Source organism: Corvus brachyrhynchos, unplaced genomic scaffold, assembly GCF_000691975.1.
Source record: "Corvus brachyrhynchos isolate BGI_N302 unplaced genomic scaffold, ASM69197v1 scaffold17, whole genome shotgun sequence".
Taxonomy (NCBI): Eukaryota; Metazoa; Chordata; class Aves; order Passeriformes; family Corvidae; genus Corvus; species Corvus brachyrhynchos.
Window position 1 is genome coordinate 6,386,654 of NW_008240046.1, and position 17,547 is coordinate 6,404,200.

The 17,547-nt window shown below is 35.7% G+C and overlaps 1 protein-coding gene across 15 annotated transcripts in view; it reads right to left on the bottom strand.

Moving 5' to 3' along the window:
- FRYL (FRY like transcription coactivator) overlaps positions 1-17,547 on the bottom strand; it is a 170,046-nt gene that overhangs the window by 57,168 nt on the left and 95,331 nt on the right. For 10 of the 15 annotated variants that reach the window (XM_017744378.1, XM_017744377.1, XM_017744379.1 and 7 more), the window contains 15 exons: positions 16,902-16,946; positions 13,549-13,652; positions 12,805-12,913; positions 11,709-11,795; positions 10,869-11,040; positions 10,056-10,188; positions 9,703-9,810; positions 8,256-8,493; positions 7,442-7,627; positions 7,265-7,351; positions 6,235-6,503; positions 5,655-5,850; positions 4,575-4,699; positions 2,389-2,446; positions 792-883 (listed from right to left, as the gene is read on the bottom strand). In XM_017744378.1, the coding sequence (XP_017599867.1) occupies positions 792-883; positions 2,389-2,446; positions 4,575-4,699; positions 5,655-5,850; positions 6,235-6,503; positions 7,265-7,351; positions 7,442-7,627; positions 8,256-8,493; positions 9,703-9,810; positions 10,056-10,188; positions 10,869-11,040; positions 11,709-11,795; positions 12,805-12,913; positions 13,549-13,652; positions 16,902-16,946 (2,009 nt within the window). The remainder of the gene's footprint in view (positions 1-791; positions 884-2,388; positions 2,447-4,574; positions 4,700-5,654; positions 5,851-6,234; positions 6,504-7,264; positions 7,352-7,441; positions 7,628-8,255; positions 8,494-9,702; positions 9,811-10,055; positions 10,189-10,868; positions 11,041-11,708; positions 11,796-12,804; positions 12,914-13,548; positions 13,653-16,901; positions 16,947-17,547) is intronic. The other 5 variants (XM_017744375.1, XM_017744376.1, XM_008641413.2 and 2 more) reach the window with 1 other exon arrangement.

Below are 17,547 nucleotides of genomic sequence, written 5' to 3' on the forward strand. Positions count from 1 at the left end.
CCTTAAAAGATAAGGGAAAGTATGATTTTAATAGCTGGACTCTAATATATCAGCATGCTGAAAGACATTTCAGCAATGCTTCTGAGGCAACATTCTGAAATATACTGTAGTAGCTTGCTTAAGGATTGAGAATTTCACAGTGATTACATCGTTCAGGTTGACAAATACATTTCTAAGTATCATTGTCTAACAGAGTGGGAGGAGGGGGCTAACCATCTCCTAGCCTACCTGCTCTTACACAATTCCACATGCATAGCAAAAAATGTCCAAGGGACTTGTAAAACATACGCCAAAACTACTTCTTTCAAAGCGTCCCTATGCAAGTAGGGTAAACTGAGGAAAAAAATCTCAATAACCAAGTTAATATTCTGCATCCTTCAAAATTCCAACACTAATGAGCAGTAGTCTTCTCTGCACACGATGTGCTGACTAGCACCAGCACTCCAAGTGAGGCAGAAGTCCCGGAATTATCACAGAATAGTCACGATTTGCACAACTGGTGCGATGCTTGAGCACACACAAACAAGAGGGAACATGACATACTGCCTGTTAAAAGTACTGTCCTGGGGAATAGTAGCATTTTAAATAAAACATAGAACACGGTGACAAAGAACATGGGAGAGAGAGGGATCAGAAAGCCAGCAAAACTCTGAGTTTTATAAACCCATGTCAATTTATTTAGTGGTATACTAAAACTCATTGATGAATTTTGCAAGCTTGTTATACTGAGTCGTAACTGTATCAGTGACAATTTGCAAACATCAACAACTTCTCATCTGTGCTGCCCCTACCTGTGACTAATGACACCAGCATCTGCCAACAGTTCAAATATTCGTACTAGTTGTACTCGTAAAATATCTCGACGCCTGCGCCGTTTCATGTTCTGTTTATCAGAGGAAACACAGAATTAAATGAAGCAGAGGAAAAACTAAGTAGAAAACCAGTGTGGAATATAAAAGCATTATTATACCTGTACTACAGCTGGCATCAGTTATCAGAGGTGCGAACCGTTTAAGACAAGTTACCAAAATTGCTCACAATTTTAATAAACCAGATAATGAACAAATGTTTTCCCTGTTGCAACTCAGAGATACACCAGGTTTGCTATTATATGTATTATCCAGATAATGGTTTTTGTCAGTCTCCTGTCACTAAGTGTAACACATGAAACAGTGAAGTGCAAAAGGCAGTCTTCCTACATATTTTGAGGGAAGTGATTCTGTCTCTCTGCTCCACTCTCGTGATACCCCACCTGGAGTACTACCTTCTGGGGTCCACAAGCACAGGAAGGACATGGACATATTGGAGGGGGTCCAGAGGAGGGCTGGAACTCCTCTCTTGTGAAGACAACCTGCAAGAGCTAGGGCTGTTCAGCCTGGAGAAGAGAAATGTCCAGGGAGACCTCATTGTGACCTTTCAGTGCTCAAAAGGGGCTTATAAGAAAGATAGGGACAAACTCTTTAGCAGGGCCTGCTGTGATACAACAAGAGGCAATGGTTTTAACCTAAAAGTGGGTAGATTTAGACTAGATATAAAAAAGACACTTTTTATGATGAGGGTGGTGAAACTCTAGAACAGGTTGCCTAGAGAGGTGAGGGATGCCCCATCTGTGGAAACATTCAAGGTCAGGTTGGGCTCTGAGAAACCTGATGTAGCTGAAGATGTTCCTGCTCATTTCAGGGTGGGTGGACTATGTGACCTTTAAAGGTCCTTACAACCCAAAATATTCTACAATTCTCCAATTTATATGCAAGCCTGGCGAAATACACTACACTACGGCAACATTTTGAAACAGAAGTGCTTTCCCATTATCTGTAATTACAAATTTATTACTTATAGGAATACTACAGTTACCACAAAAAATACTGAGTAATCATCTCTGGATTTGTTTTTTTATTCTGTGAATACCTACTGAGAGTTCTAAACCTTGCTGTAAAACAAGCTCTCCACTGGAAAATTTTTCATTAGAGCAGTCAGATGAGTTTACAACCTGCTTCATTAAAACAACGACAACCCCAACAAAGTTGGACAGTAAAATTCAATTCTATGTCATAGGTACCACTAATCGTGGGAACGTCACTGATGATATAACAAAGTAACAACTGTGTAATTCTATGATTAGGTAAAAGAAATTAAAAGAATGTGGAAAAGGTTACGGTATTTTTTCATCATTTGAAACAAAATCTCTGATACAGAAATAATAGAGAGCTCAAACATGAAGTTCTTCTAATGTAAACACCTCACATCATTTAAAAAAGCAACATTTCACCTTTTTATCTGTTATACTGACTGTTTTGACATGCAGAAAGTAAAGAACATAACTAACACTTCCTCTTTGTGGAAAGACAGTTAAAACTGTACTCAGTATAATGGAAATTATTTAATTACCTCTGGCCTTCTTTCAAGTGCTTCCTTAATTATAGGATGTAATTCTTCTATTAGTTCCCTAAATTAGAATAATTAAAAGGATAAAAACAAACATCAAATTAACATCTCAACTGAAAGATATTTCTCAGGAACTAGTGTTACAACGTAAGTTAAAAGACCCTCAGGTTTTCCTCTTTACCTGTAGCTTTTAAAAGAGAAGTTTCCTAGAAAGATACTTTCCTAATTTAAAGCAGATTATTAAATGAATGCCTAAACAATTATCCCTAAATTTGCATTCTCCAAGTATTATGTCTTATTTCTATCACAGATGATTTTCATTTATTTTTATATTCGAGGTTTAACAAAGCCATATGGTGTAAATAGATATCATTAGGGGGAAAAAGAAGATGTTGGCAGCTTATCATACAATGCTCTTTCAGGTATTATGATGCATTTAGTTGTTAATATTGTTTCTTTAAGTCGAGCAAGTCAGAACAGCCTCTTTGAAAACTGAAACAGGTTTTGACACTGTGCTTACATTCCCCATTTGTTCAGAAGCTCCACAGTCTTTATTACTACTCAGTTCCTTCTGCCAAACCAAGACTCTCTTACAACTTCAAAAAGGAGGCAGGGAAAGGAGATCAGTAGTATGGAACTGTGCAGACAAAATTCTAAGGTAAAAATATATTTGGTTTACTTTTATTTGTTAACATAGTAACTACTGCCTCCAGATTTTTTGGAGTGGACACATTTTTCTACTTCCTGTGGTGCTGTAATTGAGACATATCAAAAGCATAAATCACTTCAAGTTTTCATGGTAAATGACTGAGTCCTCTGATACCTCAGGCAAAGTTTCTCCTTCAGAGAATGGGTCCAAGGTGATCAGAATGCTGCACAAACTTTTGTGGTGTACTCACTTACAAGAAAGTTAAGCATGGTTAGATATTGTTCTGTATTTTCTTTCAAATATAGAAAACACAGAAAATAATTTGGAAGAAACCTCTTTGAGCTAAAATATAGTAAAGGGTCAGCTTACAATGGAGATCAAGAGATACCTAGAGGAGTTCTTATTATCAGTTACACAAAACAAAAATAATACTCTAATACATTTAAGTGGATTGCGTATACATATAATCTACAATGGAAAAAGTTCCAGAGTAAACATAACAAGTGGGGAGGAAAGTGCCTAAACCCACAAAAGCTAAACACCAAATCAATGCAGACCAGCAATGGTGAAGGGTGGGCTACAGCTAGCATCCGGTGTGAGTACATGCACTGGACAGAGAAAAAAGCTGGCCATCATAAACAAAACATATTCTGAAAAGAGAAATTATAAAACTGATGATGATCAGATTTTTTACTTTTACTTGCTGAATGAGTTGCTTCTAATTTAGAAATCAAGGGTTTCTGGTAAAATTATCTGTGAAAGCTTTTTCTAGACTTTAGAGCTGTTAAGCAGATCTTCAGGATCATGGCACAAAGTCTTGCTTTACTCCTGGTAGCAGAGTAAAGTCAGATATTATATAAAATTATAAGATTATCAAGAGATATAAACAAGAATACGACACCTGAGGACTTGGCAGTTTCAATATTGGCTTTTTATCTGTGATAATATGGGACACAAGTGACTGGAGAGAAGCATCATCTCATTCAAAACCAACAGTATTAGCAATCCCTGGTTCCTTCTACAGAAGCAGAGTTGGTTGCTATGCATGGTACAACTTTATAACTCTCATTATAAGAGATTGGCTGCTGTCAGAGAACATCTGATGGCCTCCCCTGGAGGTTTTCTTCCCTTCAGATGTTCTCACTCTTCATTCATCCTCATAAAGAGCAATTGGCAATACCAGTAAGGAGAGTTTATCAACTCTTACAAACTTGATTCTAATTAACATTTCAAATGTTATTAGTCCACACAATCTGTTCTTTCAGATCAGGACACCTTTTAATACCAATAAGCTGTTTATTTTTTCTACTAACTTCTTTTTCTTTATGCAGGCATGACCTCTACATAAAATTCTTACAACCTCTAACCATCTCTATCATGCCTCTAAATGCTAGAAAAGACAATGACAATCAGTTGTCACAGCTTTTAAAAAAATTCTTAAGAGAAAAAAAAAGTAAAAAAAAAAAGAAAGAAAAAAAGAGCTCCGATTCCCCAGCTTTGTAATCAATTAGCATAAAAACAGACAAAAGACAACAGTTACCTAAAAGCCCCTGGGTTGGTCCTGCCAAGTCCAAGGACAAGGGATTCTGTAATTTCCATGCTCTCAGAGCGCATCATTGGAACTATGTGCTTAAACAGGGAGGAAGGGGATGGAATGCCAATAATCTAAAAAGAAAACCAGAGTAAAGCACAATGAAGTAGTTACCACAAGGTGGTGACATGAAAACATCTACTGTAATTTCACAGTCTTCTCACACGGGACCAGTGACTCAAAATTATAAAAGTGAAACTTATCTTAGACATGGAAAAGATCTTCTGAAATAGTAAAGTAGTATTAACTACTTCTTGCATTACTGAATTTTCACAGTCAGATGACAATGAATGACTCAACATGACATAAAGATGCTTTGCATGTTTAATGTATCTGCCCTTCTTAGGGAAAAAGCAGATTTCTGGCGTCTAATTCTTTAGACTCCCTAGTGGTTCTCAAAGAGAACAAAGCTTTCAGCCTACAGTTTCTCAGACTTAGGGAAAGTATCTTGGTAACAAACAAGTGCAATGGGCTGCTTCTGCCAAAAATCTGCTGCATAGTCCATGAATTATCTTCATGTCTACTGTACCTTTAACAGGACGCCAAAAAGGAGATGAGCAAAAACAAGCAAAGAAGAGGGGAAAAAAAAATCTGCAGATGATATGAAGCAAGGCAGACAGAAAAATGTCTGTCATTGGAAAAATATAACAAGATACACCGTGCCTGAATAGGTCCCTGTTTCAGTTATTGAAGTGACAGGCTATTTGCTCAGAACCGCAGAAGTCTAATGACAGCAAAACCACCCCTTTAACAGCGAACAAAACATTTCCTTATTACTGCCAGACAAGACTCTGAGACTGGGTAAATGTTTTCATTACATGATTAGATTTGCCTTAAAAACATACACAGCACAGACAGGGAAAAGCAAACTAAAACACTATTCTAAACAAATTATAAACAAATGTATCCTAAAAATATTTTCAGAAAAATTATACCAGTACCAGTTTCTAATTATAATATTATAGCCTCTGGTGTTTCTATTTCCAATAACATGTAGACTTATTTACAGTAAGCATTAGAAGGACCTACTCTTGAATCAATGCTATAACCACTGTCAGGGGTCGACGCCAGCGTCTCAGGAGGGGAACATCTCACAGAGCCTGTGGAAGTGGAGGAGTTTGAAGAAGATGCTGCACTGCAGCAAAGAATCAGGTAGTTTCTCCAGAGCCCAATATAGGAGTCACTGCTTGTAGTAGTATTTACTTTCTTTGCATTGATAGGGCTGCTATTAAAAAAGAAAGAGAAGAACTCAGTAGAGTAAATGAAGCTTACCACATTTTACTTAGGTTTTCTACTGAATTTATTTTTCAGTTATGCATATGCCATTGCTTCCCAAATTGTTAACATGGTAAATGCTAAATAAGTTATTCAGAGCAGACTTGTACACCAATAATGCATGCTTTTATATTCAAATCTGTTGAACTACAATATGGCCAAAGGCATTAATTAACTAATCTTTACAGCAGATGACTTTTTTATCTAGATAAATCTGCTTTAATTTTTTGTTATATAAAGCTGAATTAAATCCACAGACGATATAAAGAGTTTATATGTTACCTCACCGAAACAATAATGACACTTCCTGTATTTACTTCAGAAATCAACTTACTTGATATCCACTTGTGGAGACAGCAGCTGAAGTCTTGTATAAGCAAATGTCCAAGCATAGCTTACAGCTGTTGGGCAGTGTTTTGGAAGATTTTCCTGCTTCATGAAACTTGAGAGGCTTATAATCCATGGATCTTGGCCTTGAGTCACATGTGCAAATATCCAAATATGTGAGGGACTGATCACATCAAACTGGTGGCTGATTGGGGAGGAATTCCAGTCAGCCAGAGTTTGTAAATCTATTGAACTGGGACAGTACAGTAAAGTAGTCTGTGTGCACAGAAAAGACAATGAGGCAATATTTAATATCCATGTATATTAAATAAGAATCTCTTCACTGTTATTTTTCTAATAAAGTATCAGTGTTGAAACCACATCTGGAACAGATAAAAAAGTAATTTATGGGGTTTTTTTACAGAATTTCTTAATGTGAACAGCTATAGAAACAGATTGTTTGAGAACAAACTGGTATTAGGAAAAAGAAAATCCTAGAAAAAGGCCCTTTCATGCCTAATGATTTAATTCTTCCAAAAGATTTGTACTCTAAAAGCCTTACTACTGAATTCCAACTTGTTTCCTAATCCTAAAATCGGAAGTTTCCTTGATACTTAGGAGTTTACGATAAATACGTAAGTATGGAATTCAACTGTTATTCACTGACAGTTATTACAGCTTTCATCATGGGTAAGGGGCACATTGACTGCTATGATACTGTATTACTGCAGAAAAAAGCAGTGCCCTTTGCTTTTAAGAAATTGCCGTCTATGAGCAAGATGAGAAAAAACAGATAAAGACACAGCTGTCAGTGTTTATATGGTGGTGATAATGACACACTATTAAAGTTTACAACAGTGGTGTCAAGCTCACAACATTCCTCAAGATTTTTGCCTTTTTCTCTTTGTGGTGATAAACTGCTGATAAAATTTGCATGAATGTACTGACACTATCATTTAAAAGATATACTATTTATTTGGAATAGCTTTGCAGAATAACCTCATCTTACAAGTAACTTTCCAAAAAAACTGTCCTACCTGGTCAGCCCCCGTGAGATGTATGAAACTCTCCAGGATAGTAGCACTTAGTCTGTCCATTACATCTATAGCCAACTCATCATCGCTCTACAAAACACAGAGCAAACCAAGCTCAAAGAATGTCAAAATGAAAGCAGTTTCACCAGGCATTCATAAGAATGGGTCATCAACTCTTACCTTTGAAATTTCTAGAAGTGTGAACAAGGCCCTTATTTCTCTGAGAACGCTGACAGCTAATCGCCTGGTGGCAGGCCTTGTGCTGCAAAGGATGACCAAAGCAAAGCCTTCCACCACATGAAATACACTGGAATAAAGGGTCCTCTCCAGGGGAAGGGTATGGGCAGCCCCATTGGATACACCACGCTAAGAAAAACATCAGAGAAGTTAAGCAAATGAAGAAAAAATAAACACAACTAAGATACAGTTCCATTATTGGCGATGGCAGATTTAATCATAAAATATTTAGATTTTTGGCTACTAGTCAAATTTTGCATTATGAGGATGACATAATATTAGTCACTTCATTTTTTATTACCTCTCTGAATTTAGTCCAAACAAATACCAGAAGAACATCTTTATTTCACTTTCTCACAAGATGATGCAATGAGAGCACAATTAAAAAAATCTCAAGCAATACTCTTTTGTAAAAGATACTAATATAAAATTATTTGAACCCATTCTACTGGCTAGTAAAAAATGGTGGGTTTTGTTCTACTGTTTAATAACTCCTACATATTTCCAGTTACACATGATGACCTACAATCTAAGCAAAATGTGGTCATGAATTAGGGTTTAGGTAATATTTAATAATTTGAGACTAAGTTTGTTTTGATAAAAATGTTGATTTAAAATAAGAGATCTGAAAGTCTACAAGCACTGTAAGAAATTTAGCTGAATTTTTATTACTTAACAAAGCCAGTAAAGCCCACTATTAAGTTTGTATGTAGATTCAAACTATGTTTTAACATCAAAGGACCTTATATAGATATACCTGAGAATCTTGGCTTTTATTGTGCATTTGGGCTGCTTGTTTCCACTGATTTATGAGCTGCACTAACATTTTTACTGCATTGTCAAGAAGCGTTGGGTGGATGTCAGTCACTTCACGCACAATAAAATATACAAATCCTGAAAGAACATCTTCCCGCCAATCTGGAAAATCAAGCATTAATGCTTGGAGTGTATTGAAAGCCAAGGCACGAAGTTCTTCATCCATATGAATTGTCAGCCTGTTTAGAAAAAATAGTGGTATCATCACCCTAGATAGGCATACTCTTAACCAGCCTTTATCATTTAAAGTTTGGTGTTTTCCTTCTTTACTGTACCATGTAGAACAGTTCCAGAGAGATGCACTTTCTGCACTGAATAAACCTGAAACTGGCTAGTGACAGAAGGCACTTCTACTACAGCAAAATGACGCAAGGTTTCACAAAACTTAATACAAATAAACTATTTTCAAGAGAGACCGTCAAGTCTTTAACAAAGGTACATCTTTGCATGCCTCTGAACAACTGCCTTAGAGTTCAGCAGACCAGCACCCTGTGACGTATAGGCTATTTTCTTCAAATTAAAACTGAAAATAACACATTATTTTTGCAGTTAAAGGAGATTTACTTTGGATATGAGAAAAAATTCACAAAAAAATCCTCTGCATAGACTTAAAAATATGTCTAAGCCTGCTATGGTAGAAGACACTTATCCCAGCATTATATTATTACTTAATACTTTCATGTCTTTTATATGATTTTTAATACTGAAGAAAGTGTTAGAAAAATCTTATTCTCTTACGTTATTACTAACTTTTTATATATTCAACTTAACATGTTATATAAAAATGAATTTATAATTTCAAAGCCATAAGCTGTTCTGTATTTCTGTGCCAAGACTATTCTTGCATTAAAAATTTTTAAAAAGTCTGTCTCAACTATTTATCAGTGCTGATAAGGTACATTCAATTTAAACTGAGATAAGGGATGGAAGAATATGGGTAGTCTTGGATCAAAAAAATGGGAAAAAAAAGCAGGATCAGTAGAGAAAAATAATAAAGTTTCCCCCAAGAGCCTGTCTCAAATTTTAGCAGTGTCAAACAAGAATGGCTTTATGAAAATTTATAGTATTCTCAACAGAAAGAAAAAGAAAGGAAAAAAATATCATAGCAGTAACAAAAAGATAAAACAAGTTCAAAAAAACAAAGCAACAGAAATAAATTCCTACTTCTCAAAATACTCTCTCTAAAAAAAAGTGCAAGGTCTGCAAGATAAATTTACCTCCTGCTACCACGGCCAGTAAAACTTGACCAACTGCAGAAGGTTGGCAGAAGGAGCAAGGACAGAGTCTGCACGCAGTGACTCACACTGCATAGTGAGTGCACTGACAAACGTGCACACGCAGCATTTAAAAAAGAATATCCACTGAGAGCAGAATTCCATTTCTCTTACCTTGCAAGCAATTCAATGAGGTCAGTCCTACTCATGCCATCTGGAATCAGTCTTGGGATAGCAGCAATGCAAGTTCTGAACAAATCTATCTTAGGTTTCCTCTCACCCCTGCAAAAACAGTTTATAGCCAACAAAGAAACAGGAAAATCTACTTCAGTACACCAGACATATATTTTTGATTTCATGCCAAAACTAATGAGGTAATAAACATTTTTATCAATAATCAATGAAACTAACATTCACTTAATAGTCAAGTAAAATTGTAACACATTAATGATGGCATCTGCAACATTAGAGCATAAAAATAATGCGATGCTACTGTGACAGCAAAAATGCTGCAATTCAGTACATACGTGATCATGTCTTCTGGTTCTTTATTGGACATCTGCACACTAGTCATGCACATGGGCCTTCCAACTTCTTTGTCCAAATGCCTAAGAATGCTATCCAGTGCTTTTCTGACTTGAGGATAGTAGATGGACATTCCTGAAAAGCCAAAGAGTTCTATCACTTTTTTTCATATTTTTATTAAAATATCTGCCAGTTATTCAGCTTAGGACAAATTTCTTATTGCACAGATGACATGAAATACATACTTTAAGTGTCAAAACAAATGGATGTATATATGAAATATACATCTATAAATATACAAATATGAGATATTATACAAAAGTAGAAGTTTCCTTCAGAAAAAACATAAGCAATGAAGTAACCATTAGTTGCTTCTCTGTTTTCTCAATTCTAAGCTTTTTAGTTCTAGTTTAAATTTAGTATGTTGAAACAGTCCTTTGGAGATGACTACCTCATTCACAGATGATCAACAGAGCACAGGGATCAAGACTGTCTTACTCTACCCAGCTGTGAGACATTTGGGTCATTTTAGAGTGACATCAAGGGAAAAAAACTTGCTGTGCTATTTACCACACCAACTGCACTCAGGCTTCTTTGTGCTTATTTGGCAATGCAAAACACTTCAAGAAAAGACATGGATTTGGTCTGAGACACCAGTCAATGTTGTCTAGCAGCCCTCTCTAACAAATCAAAGCAATTCTTGCTAACAACTAAAATGAACACATAAATAAAGTTACACAAATGTACTGCTTGAGAATAATTAAGAATATATGCACACATATTGAAATGCCAACTTACAAAAGAATACAACATACCTATAACTTTTGCTTCCTCGTCTGTCAGCGTCTTATTAAGAAAAATTTTCTTTACACGTAGAGTATTTCCTGAAGGAAGAACAACTCCTGTTGTTGGCATTGGTGGTTCACCATCTTTTTGCTGCAAGCTATCTGCTATGACAAGGAAGACTCTGAGGCCAATATTCATCCTCTTCAAGAGCAAAAAAGAGACAAAAAAAGGAAAGAGAAAACATAAGAAATTACAATATTGAAGCAACACAGAGATAAAATACAAATTGCATTTTTCCTCTCTTTTAAACAGACAGCAGTGCAGTTCCAGTAGGACAGGCTTATTTAAATGTTACATATTAGGGTAATGAAAGTAACAGGAATAAAGTTTAAGCTTTCAGTGCCACTCCACACTCTCATTCAAGAGAACTGACTTGGCCCAGGCTAAGATAGAGAACATTTTATAGTACTGAGCACTAAAGGACTTGATATGAACCTCCAGAGCAACACATTGAAGACAGACATTGCTTAAAAATCCCATCTGTTAAGACTGGGTCTTGAAGAGCTAGGTATGACTTTCCTGAAAAAATGCTTTACAGTTACACTGTAACAAAAAAAAAGCTTCCTGAAATTATTGTCAAAATGAGTCTTAGCTGTAGAACAGCTGCTGGGTTGCTCACCTGAAATCAAACAGCAACTGTGCACAACTACAATTACTTCTTTAGTGTTAGGAGAACACAGAACACTCCTTCAGATAATCATTAATCTGCTTTTAACTTGGCTCAAACATAGTTAACCACTTCCCCCCTCCCCCCCAAAAATCCCCCAATGCCCTGTTCTCAGGGCATGCAAGTAATGAGCTTTTATTACCTCTGGATTAATAGTGAAGGTTTTAGGTGATTTTCCAACACTAAGAAGATCAAATATTATTTCTTTCATTGCAAAATCCAAACGTTCCTATAAAGGAAAATAGATTAGTGTGATCATCTCTTTTCTGTTAATATGCATAACTTCTTGGCTTTGCACAGGTACTGGGTATCACGTCTTAAAAGCTAAAAAAACAAAAAAAAGTTTAGAAAATAATCCTTTTTTCCTCTTTATTTTTATAACTTAATTTTTTTTTAAAAATCTAGTACAATTCAACACAGCTCATCCCTGATACGGTTGAACTATTTCTCCTGAAAAAATTCCCAGACAATTCATCTCAGATCAAACACATTTCTATGAATAAGATGAGCTTTTATAGAAAACTAAAAATTAGGGATAAAGAGAAGCCCTAAGGAATAAAAAAGTATTACAATATAAATACAAAAAATATAAACAGTGATGAGTTATGTATTCTGCCTCATCCCTGTATGACCAAAAGCAAATCATTTTGGAAGCTGAAGCACAGACAAGCTATTTCTAAAACAGGAAAAGATGTCTATAATCTATAAGGTTAATGATTAATGAGAGTTCATCTTGTGAGATTGTATCTTGCATTTGACATCAGGACATGAGAAGTACCTAAAATAATATAAACCATAATGTAATGCCAACTATACACTACTGCATTCATTGCACACTATTTCTATCTATAGAGGCCAGTCTCCAGGCTAAATATAAGTGGGTAATACTGTTCTAATGCTTTGTCCCTTATAAAAATATCATAATGGATATAGTAGTTATATTAGTGTACTATATAAATATATGTATACACACACAGAGCTCCCAACAGTGCAATACAAGTGTAAATACTAATCATCATAATGTTCATACACAAGTTTTTGAAGCTTAAAAATAAATAGTTTTGCCACTACTAGAAAGAGAATGAGTTCTTTCATTTGTTACACATATTTGGGGAAACTCTATTCAAGATTTGAGACCATTAATTCAGTGCAAATATTTCAAAAACGAACCTTAAATTTACATTTCTTCCAAATCATGTTCACCCTATTATAGCAGCTCTACCCAGGTGTACTCTTACCTGAGCAATGAACTGAATAATCTTCACAAATATATTCAGAGGTGTGTCTCGTGGGACCACACTACGCGATCCTTTTGGGAAAAGTGCTGATACAATGCTCATGAGACGGCTACAAGAATTTAGAAACAGAAAGAAATAAAAAGGCCTTTTAAAAATCGCTCCTTATAACAGCACAGATGCTACAGTTCAAATCTGGAAGTGTGGGGGTGTGTGGCTACTATGAAATAATACAGAAGCCTATGACAGGTAGGACCACCTACAGGAAGTACAGCCCCAGCTGTCACAGGCAGCAGGATCGCGAACTCTGAAACTCTATGAACTGAAAAATATCCTGTTTTAAACCAGTTACTAATAGTCAGGAGGAGGGGCAAAATCTGAACGACTATTCCCAATTCTCATTGTAGACAATTATAAAGAAAACCTTTTCATTTCCAGCCCATACTTAGTGATGGACACTTCATACCCGATTTGTTCTGGCACCATTAGTGCCTTTTAACTTTAATAAACTCCCTGCTGATCTCTCTGCCCTCTTCTATCCCTGCAAAGACAATTCTAGACTCTATTCCTTCTTTCCATCAAAATACTGAAGGGCTTTTGGTTTCTCTATTATGACAAAATGTTTGGTCCCCTGTTTACTTGACTAAACTATCCCTGAGCTGGCTTCAAGATCTCTTCTGTTATCACTAGGTGGGAATAAAATCTCCAACAATCAATAGTTTAAAATACTTTGCATAATGAACTTACCTTTGAGTTACAGTGTTGCTTTCACATTTAATTCTAATAACATAAACCCACAATAACCTATACAAAGATTCCAGTGCAACTCGGGACATTTTGGGATCTTTATTCTGTAAAATAAATTTTAAAATACAGTTATTGTTGCCTGTTGAGACACTGACAAAATTAATTATGTTTATTTACTTTTGAAAATAAACTTTTTAACAATGAAAGCAGATGGGTTTAATACTGACTACAAGGTTTTGATATTTTTTCATAAAAACAAGCCTGTATTGCATATTTCCAATACTTCTTAAATTTTAAACTAGTAATTCCAGCTCATTTTACACATCTCTAACTCTGAGGGCAGAGCAGTAACTAGAAAGCAGATATTCCTCTTGAGATGAACACACCAAGAGTATATTGCTTTCAAGAACTTTTCTCAGAAAGGCATTGGCAACAAATACCTACTTCACAGCAGACTAATTTATAGTTTGTCTAAAACAGTGGAGTAGCTGCTTTGGATCAGGCACAAGGTCTCACTCCATCACTCAGTCTGTGACAGCAAACAGTAGCAGGTGCAGAAGAAAAGAATGCAAAACAGGGCAGGCACAGGATGCTTCTCTGGGTGTGGCTTCACACAATGTAGACACTTCCTGCAGGCTGCATTAGTGTTCACCCACTTTCAATGAATTTTTATTGTAATAATTATGCTGCCTTTTCTTGAATTAATATAAAATCTCGCAGCACAATTCAGTCTAAATTATGTACTGTGTGCAAAACAATTTTTGTCTTAAAGCTGCTACTATGAGTCTGTCTTTGCTCCTCCAAGCTCTTAAGCTGTGTAAACCAGTAAGTAACTAACATTCTTTATACCAGCTCCAGAAACCTCCTTTCCAAACAGGGATTCTTGGAGTACTTACAATCTAAAAGTGTCCAGCAAGATTCTGGACTTGGCCATAAGTACAAACTTCCGAATATAATAAATGATTCCCAGTTGCCAACTTTTTAGGCATTAACCCAATCCAAACTAGCAAACCCAAGCAACAAAAAACCAACAAAAGAATCCTAAAACCACACCTTCCAATCTCCAGTGAAGTCTCTCTGTTTCAAGATATATCTATAAGATGACTTGAACATAATTAATTTCATATTTTGTGCCACAAGCCAGTGAGTCAGAATAGCAGATGACTTAGTCCTTCTAGGAGAAATGGAGTGCAAATTCACAAAAGGTGTAAGTGAAACTACAACCATACTGTTCAAAAAGAGATGGTCTCATTCATGGTTCTCTCCTCCACAACCTCAACACTCCCTCTGCATTAATCCTAGCAGTAAGAAAGTCCAACTTGCACCAGTAAGCTGATCAAAGTAATTTCATGTCCATGTCTGTGTAAAAGGCTATATACACAAAGGAGAGTAATTCTGGTGGCTTTAACACAGGTGGGTCCAGACTACTGGTTTTGGCAGCATCTTATTTTAAGAAAGGCTAAAAGCCTATCAGAGAATCACAGAGGCAGAAGTGGTATTTCAAAGTAGTACAGACAAGTAACATACACGACTGACTACCAGAATATTAGAGGGAATAACTTAACCCAGTTTACATTGTGATAACGCTGTTCTACTCTCCCTTCACACTCATCAATGTGTGCTGCCATCACCTCTGAATTAGCACCTGTAACCTAGGCAGTGGCTGAATTTAGGAAAAGTGATCTGGACAAAATCTACCCAGTAAGAAGTTACACCTGTCCCTGATTACTATTCACACTCATAACTGTCCCACTGTTCAGTTAATTTACCTGCGGTGCTACTTTGAGGAAGAAGCAAATGTAACTGTACCAGAAGGTGAGACTGTAATAGCTTTGATTCTAATCAGCTTAAACAGCAAAAACCCCACAGTATTATTACTCATTGTATTTAATTTACAGGCCAACAATTACTGATTGTCAAAGTAGGCTGGGGAATTCATTGGTACATGTGTTATCAAAGTCTATCTGAAATGCATCTGAAACTGAGTAATGCTCCAATTTTCTTATTTCTGATATTCTACAGGAGCACTTAATTTAGAGGCCCAGAAGTAAACCAAAGAATTACTGTTGGCTTTCAATCATCTAGTAAAAAAAATGGTAAATGTAGCAGGTATTTTAATAGTAATATAGCAGATATTTTAATAATGTGTAAACAACTTTCCATCTGTTAGCAGGTGTATCATCCAAGAGAGCTAATTCTGAGTAGTTATGACAAAGTTTGCTTGATATAAAGAATAAAAAGGAGCAGATAAAGAGGCATTCACCTTTTAAAAAGAGTTAAAAAATAAATCCTGCAGTACTTTTATTATTTTAAGCATTGAAAGTTTTCATTATCACTTCCTATAATGAAGAACTAAACAAATATGCTAGAAGAAAATTGCTTTGGGGGTCTGAATTATAGCACACTTTGTATACACCTGGTGTTAACATGTCAGTATTTCTTTCTTCTTAGATGTTACAGCAACTAGAATAAGGAATAGATGGCTGTGTAATTCAACAACCTGGCTGAATTTTAGTCTTTTTTTAGATTATGTCTATCAGATTTTAAAGTACTGTATATGGGGTATTTTTTAAACATAGTTTAGTTTAAAATCCTAAAACTTTTAACATAAATTATGGTATCAGCAGACTATGAAAAAAGTTGTCAAGAACAGTATCTGTTACAAAACCAAAAACGCAAGAGCAAATTATGGTGGTTTTACATGACACATTAAATGAGTCAATGAAACAAATCTCAATGATGGCAAGAAACAAAATAGCATTTTTCCACGTTAGTCAAATGTAGTCACTTACTGAAGAAAGTACTTTTTAATACTGATGTTAAACTTTTCTTCTGTTCTGAACTAAAACAATTTCTATTTTTTAAAACCTGCAAAACCAACAGTGTAAAAGTCTTTCAAGTTAGTGCACCGCAAGTTGTTACAGTAAATCAGTTTCACATTTTTTTTATTGTGAAAATGTTTTTTCAGTTTGCTCACATGCAAGACACTTTTTGAAATGAAGTAACAAAAAACCCCATACATCTGAATAGGTAGTTATTTCCAGTGGAAACATGCACTGCTGTTCAGGGAAACCAGCTGTGATATTGATAATCAATCTTACAAAGCCACACTTTCACCCCCAAGGAAAAATTGGTATTAGACAATTTTCTGATCTTTCTCCTTTACTCCCTGGCAAGAGAAAAACATCTATGAAACATTAGCTATTCTTAGTCCTGTTGCTTCTTAACAGTACTAACAGCAATTTTAGAAAGAAAGGAAAGCACAAAATACAACAAAGAACATAAACCAAAACAAAAGTATTTACATGAGACAAAGCAACATTTCACTGAGTTACAACAACATATTAACTCACCTGCAGTGTTTCTATTTGTTTTCTGATACTGTTGTTAGATGGCATCTAAATAAAGCAATGTGAGACAGCAAAACATAACAAACATGAGAATGGAAGGCACATGCATGTTAGATGAAAAAAAGCACAAAACCAACAGACAGCTGTCTAGCAAGGACTCTATTCAGTAGAAATAAAGGGTTTGCTATAGTGGCAGAAAACGTTCCTTCAGCTTTCAAGGTTTTGTGGTAACAGACACTATGGGTAAACTGTGAAAAAAAAATACTCTTTTTCCAGCCAACAGTGGTGCAGAATGACAGGCACTGTTCTCTCCCATTTCTGCAGCTTTTAAAAATTTTACCTCTCTCCAGAAGAGGTAGTAAAGATACCACAACAACTCAGATTCATCCAAGAATTTATCAACTTTCTGATAAACTTGCTAGAATTTGTCTGTCTAAATACTAGACAAAAAAAGTAAGCAAAGTGTTTTACAGTACTGACCCAGTGTTACTGTCTGCTGAACAAATTCAGAATTTTGCCTACACTACAGTGTGTAAAAAAATGCCTGCTGGGCTCAGTGCTGAAGCAGCATCCCAGCAGCTTTGTAGGACAAAGCCAGCTATACATATATATTAAAAAAAAAAAAAAAAAAGCCTTTAAGAACACCCCT